Source organism: Plasmopara halstedii (genome assembly GCF_900000015.1).
Source record: "Plasmopara halstedii genome assembly, contig: Scaffold_2547, whole genome shotgun sequence".
In the NCBI taxonomy this organism is placed as follows: Eukaryota; Oomycota; class Peronosporomycetes; order Peronosporales; family Peronosporaceae; genus Plasmopara; species Plasmopara halstedii.
Genome location: NW_020189454.1, coordinates 280,088 through 286,026, shown reverse-complemented (window position 1 = coordinate 286,026; position 5,939 = coordinate 280,088). Strand labels below are relative to the sequence as shown.

At 46.0% G+C, this 5,939-nt stretch overlaps 2 protein-coding genes across 2 annotated transcripts; one reads left to right on the top strand and one right to left on the bottom strand.

Moving 5' to 3' along the window:
• Positions 1–565: 565 nt before the first annotated feature.
• On the bottom strand, positions 566–883 carry PHALS_04280 (uncharacterized protein; the record flags this gene model as incomplete). Its single annotated transcript, XM_024718367.1, has 3 exons — positions 566–700; positions 772–818; positions 874–883. 3 exons carry the CDS (start codon positions 881–883, stop codon positions 566–568), a joined length of 192 nt encoding a protein of 63 aa, XP_024583773.1.
• Positions 884–4,088: 3,205 nt separating this feature from the next.
• PHALS_04279 (uncharacterized protein) lies at positions 4,089–4,687 on the top strand (the record flags this gene model as incomplete). The annotated part of the gene is made up of 2 exons (XM_024718366.1): positions 4,089–4,424; positions 4,484–4,687. The coding sequence occupies 2 exons, from the start codon at positions 4,089–4,091 to the stop codon at positions 4,685–4,687; spliced, it is 540 nt and encodes a 179-aa protein (XP_024583772.1).
• Positions 4,688–5,939: the final 1,252 nt, after the last annotated feature.

The window sequence follows — 5,939 nt, the reverse complement described above, 5'->3', positions numbered from 1 at the left end:
CAGCATTACCCTGTGCCGCTCCGCTGTTTTACAAATTCCAGTTCTTTGATAGTTGTGAGCCGAACTCGCTAAGAAAGTAGCACTTTTAGAGGCTAGTTTTGTTGCACACAATCTCAACGTGGTATAAGAGACTGCAACTCTTTTCCAATAGGTCACACCACGCTTAATACGACTCAACGTTCCATGCAACACACATGTTAGGCACTCCTGCGTCAAGACCCGCCTCTTCATACGTTGCTACACACGTACTGGTTCTAAGTATAAAACGAAGGTCACTGAACTTAACCAAGCTTCCTCTAAGCGAAAAAGCTATGGTTGTTTGCTGCAAAAAATGACGTTTGCGAGTAGCTCAAAACATTTGACTATGCAGTTTTGTGATATTCAAACGCGAGACAGAGACAAGGTCCCATTCACATTAGCCAAAGACACTGGATCAGATCAAAATCGTTCTGGTAAACGAACCTTCAAGGCGGAAAAGGGAAAGACCGATGGCACCAACGAAAACTCCTCTCTGCAAACTGCAGTCCCTACAGACGACTAATTCGGTTCAGATAGAATGCGCCACTCAACCGTCGTCTTTCCATGACAACAAAGAGACACGACTGGGTAAAGTGGCGCCGCGAGAACTCACTTGATGGGGATACATCAACGTATTTTGCTTTTGGCTGCCGGAAGTTCCGACACCGAAGAAGAGGAATGGCTACAACAGTAGTTAATTACAGCCCCCGGCCTTCTATGTACCGCAAAATCTAGCAGATGCCCAAGCCAAACTTGAACAGGATACGACTCTGCGTTGTTCAAAGCCCTTCGATCAATGGCTTAAAAAGCTTACAGGTCCAGCGGAAGACAAGCTTTATATAACGATAAAAATACCCAGAACCATGGCTGCAAATATCCTGGTCTATTTACGTTCCCGACATTATATATTTGTCTGCACTACGCAGTACACGGCTGTCGTAAGCGACACGCTGAGCCGACAGTGCAGCGCATACTCATCTGCGTGATTATGAACGCCGAAGCTGATCAAGAATAAGCGGGCCAATGACCAAATTTTGATATCTAGTGTTTGTGGCCTCCACTCCATTACACTCAGTAATCTCACGCGTCTCTTTCTTGGTTTGGTCCGTTAACATACCGAGCGGTGGAAATTCAAGCAATTCGAGCCTTTAACGCAGGAAATAGAGACACCCAAAAATCAAGTAATACCGTGAGGCTATCTCGAAAACGGTGAATACTTCCTTCGAGTTGAAATCTCCAAACTTTACTTGATTTTTTTTTGGCGGTGACTATTGCACCAGTGGCCAATTTCACTAATGTAAAGCCATAATTCCATCTAGAGCATCCAAAAGCACTGAATCATTTTTGGCAGTATTTTACATCCGCGCGATGTTACGCGACGCGCCGGAGTCAAACAAGAATCTAAACGGACGACCTTAAACCTTCATACCCGCTGTGACAGCGAGAAGACCATGTCGTTAGCGAAGTTCAACGACCCTTCGTGTGCTAGACCCTTTTGAATAATTCTACCACTTTACTCACAAAAGCTTATAACTGCCTCAGTAGACCGCCCTTCATCTACTAAAATCCGGCATTTCTCAAACGCCTAGTGGTATTTGTGCCAGTCACTCGTGACAATTACGACGAGAACCGTATTGAGAGTTTCGTCTCTCATGTGGACAGTTACGGCACATGTGGCCAAGTTGTTGACATCTGTGACAGCTAACTTGCTGCCTACGGACAGTCGCCGCGCTTATATCCATTTGTTTTGAATTCCCTGTTGCTGCAGTTATTGCTTCTATCGGGTTGACTGGATGACCACATGCTTGATTCTGACAGTAGTCCTCACGCAAAGCAATCAGAATTGCAGCATCCAGAGTCGTCGGGCGCTGGCGGACGACTTCAGTCTTGGAAAGACCATAAGAGAGTCCCTTTATCAACACAGTGACCATCACTGCCTCTGGCAGTGGCTCGCTAGAAATTCTGGCACAAATTTCACGGAGTTTCCGTACATAGTCGTGCAACGTGTAGTTGTCTTGACGGCATGACAGAGACTTCGATTGTTGTAAAAACGCCACGTCCGGTAGAAGGTACATCAAATCCATGGCCATCTTCACCTCTTGTCATGTGGCAAAGTAGCCAGGGTGGTTGACTTCCCACGTCATCGCCCAATCCTTTGCAAGGCCATCCAAATGCGACACGGCAAAGACCACTAAAGTATGGTCATCACAAATTTGAGACATTGTGATAGTGTTGTCCATATCTCGCTGCCAGAGCGCAAAATTTTTATCTTCGTTCCCGTAACCGCTTCTTACTTTGATTTAACGGGACGTTCCGTGTGTACTGGCTGTGTAACCTCCACTTGTGGGGGTGATAAAACATATTCTACGATAGAAATCTCAATAATCCTTGCCCACACACAGCAAAATTTGTAAAGCATTGAGTTATCGCTTCTTGATTCAATTGGAGCACATCGGAGACCGCGTGATCCCCGATTGAAGGTGGCACTTTCATCACACACTCGCACTGCAAGTGAATGCTCCCCCCTGTTGATCCGAGGACGACCACAGCCTGAGGTGTCCACATTATCCATAAAAAAAACCATCGAAGTAGTCGGCGTTGAAATGACTACTAGTGCTACCAAGTGTAACGGGAATCGCATGTCCGTGTGCACACACTCTCTGAAGAAGGCTTAGATCAGCTGACTAGCCTCACAGCATGTTGCTCGCTTCTAGCAAGTTGCTGACTTACGCAAGGTGGAGGAAAGGTGAAGTGACTAAGATAGCTAACAGGCTTTAACCCCCTGAGCTGATAAGTAATTCCCGTTCTTATACAACAGCACTGAAAGGGGATATGCAACTATACAGGGTGTACAGTAAATGTTCGACACACCAATACTGTGGTCCACAGAACATACAGATTTGCTGCTTCAATGGTGTTGTGATCGATTCTAGCCTGTATCTGTCGAAGAACTAGCTACTTTCATTGATTCTAGCTTTATCGTGGCTTTTTACGACCAGGAGTTCTTTCAACATCTACTAAGCCTCCCCGTATGGCTCTGACCACCTCTTAATATTCTAGCAAGAATATTGGCAATGTCTAGAAACCGCGATTCTGTGACTTGGTGCGCTTTGTGATCGCCTGTATTCTTGGACTCGAAGTTGTTGACATCGCCATACTGCGTTGTTGAAATCTTCAAACACCAGAATGTAGTTGAATCAGTTTTTGCGTGGCTAGAGGCAAGTATTCAGTAATGTGTTTGGATGGTGGATGCACCAGCGATCCACCGCTCCAAGCTATACGAGCCTGCCGCAGCATACATCGCGTCCAGGACGAGCGCGGAGCAAGGGCTGAGATAATTCAATGCTAGGATCCAGAGGCGCGAAGAGATTACCGAGCACGACGTGAGACGCGTTATTTTCGAACAGGTCGACGCGAAAGTGGTCGAAGAAAATCCTCTTGTCAGAGTCGTCGACAGGCGAGTAGACGTCATAGATGTAACCTAAGAGCTCAACCGACACCCAAACCACTAGGAAGAGACCGGAGACAGTCAGATCGGATAGATCCTCTATGTGTCGAGGTTTGGAAGTACAAACGGAGCGGAGTAAGCACTTCACCGGACCGAACGGTGACCGGGATGCGCTTTTGGCACGATCGCTAAACAAAGCGTTTGTGCTGGTACCAGATTTTAGCTGAACTTCAGGTGTCGAGGTGGTGGGAGTCCCGTAGATGTTTTTATTGGACACAGGATACGCCATGACGCTGAGAGAGGTTTGTGATAAACAGGTGTCCTTTCTTCTTGATTCCATTGGTGCTAACTGTAAGCAGACTGACGTTTTAGCACGAGATCTCGGCGGTGTAGCCACTTTGAAAACTCAGACTGTGAGTAATATTCACGAGTATGAGCATATAGTCCATCTTGTCTAGCTGGGGCACGCTTGCATCGTTCGGGTAGAAGCCATCTCTGGCTCGGAGGGTGCGAGTTCGTCCAACAAGGTACCCTGCAATTGAACGTGTTCCCATAGTTGGAAGCGTATCCCGTCAAGATCGAATCACAACAGCTCCAAGAGCAAGTTTATGCGCAGCAAGCGATGACTGTACGCTGGAAGTTATGCGATTATCCTACCCATTTTATGCCTGATCCAGTGGGCATTTTCGAAGGCCGTAAACATGAGCATGAGCCCAAAGAGCTTTGGATAATCACACTAGCTACTTTGTATTGTCCGATGAAATCTTTTATCACTGGGCCTCGCGCTGGTACACACTCTCTTTATTTTTCTTTGGAACCTGTCTCCAATCTTGTCGAATTGTTTTCCAACGTGATTGAATTCATTGGATCCGAAGAGATCATCACACAGTTGATCATATTGAAAAGCTCCAAGTCCCTGACATACAAGCTGGTGGCGGCCATCTCTCGGAGTGACAAGGTGATATATGCTAAACATGCCGAGCACAAGATGTAGTATACGTAGCAGTAGCTTTCGAGTACATAACGGACTTCTCAACGGCGGGATTAGCATTGTTCATTGGTGTCCGGGCTGGAGACGCCCTTGCTGAACGATGGCATCCTGCTGGAGCACGCTTTACAATGACGTCGCTCTTGGTGGTTGGGCATCGACGTCAGCAAACGACAGTACCTACTGCGGTGCCTGAATGGAGGCAAGGTTCCTTTGTCTCGGCCTTGATCTAAAGGTCCCTCACGACACCACAATCAGCTGGCCACGCTGGTTTGGGTTTATTGGGTGCTGAAGAACAGCTTAACTGCCGTGGTGTGAGGAGAAGTACACACGAAGCCTGCTGGGTAGAGTCCGCTAAAGGCTTGCCCAGTCTGGATCATTATTATGTAGCGTGCTTTAGATAATGCTTACAAACGAAGGCTCGGGGAAAAGTTGAACAAGATTGCCTTGATTGAGGTTTTGGGTACTCTTGGCTTCATACAGCACATCGATGGAGTTGGTATCTGCAGCAATCTGCTGCTGATATTCGACCGGTTGCTTCTAAATGTCATCGCGTCAAATCTTTGTGGTCCGTTAAAGTAGGGACGCCAGGTTAGTGGGTGCGTACCCCTAAGTACAAGATCATCTTACTAATTGTTTAGAAGCCGAAATATATAACAGTCAATCCAAGCGGAGGAGAGACGGTCGAAGGAAAATGAGCGACAGATCAAAGGGGAAGGAATTCAAGTTTACCACACAAGGAGGTGAACAAGAACAGGATGTTCGGAAAGAGAGACGGAAGCGACAGCTACGAGAACAATGACGCAGATAAGAACATTGTTTCGAGGGCAACTACTTCAAATTTGGAAAAGTTGAATCTTTGAAACGCGATTGACCAGACAAGACCATCTCCAGCGCTTCATATGAGACCAAGTGCTTATTGACCCAGCACATTAAAAGTCTAAGCACATTACAACCGCAACAGAAGATTGCTAGCCATCGTGATATAAGTGTGGGTGATGGTCACGATATCATTGAGCCTACAGTCAACGAGACTTCGTATCTGCTATTTTCCATTTTGACCATTCAATGATTGATATTAGCTTAGCTTTCATGAATATTGGCGTCTTTAATGATTGAGTTTCAAGACACGTCATCTTAACATAAACTAAACTTTAGTTTTGATCATTCTTTGGTGTGCATGACATTTTTAAGTCTAACAACATACAATGCGAAATCGCTGACTGACAGCTCAAACTGTGGCGCCACGTCACGTGTGTGGTGCACAAAGGCAACTTGCACACACTTTTTTTATGTTGTATACAACGACAATATATATGCAGATGTCTATCACTTTGACAATTACCATCACTGTGAATACTACCATGAGAGTCTACGTTCTTGTCGCCATCCTTATAAGTGGAGTTAGCTTTTGCTTTGCGGTCAGATTGAGAGCAAAAGCATGTAATGATACAGACTTCAACGGTCGTGATCTGCTTTGCACTT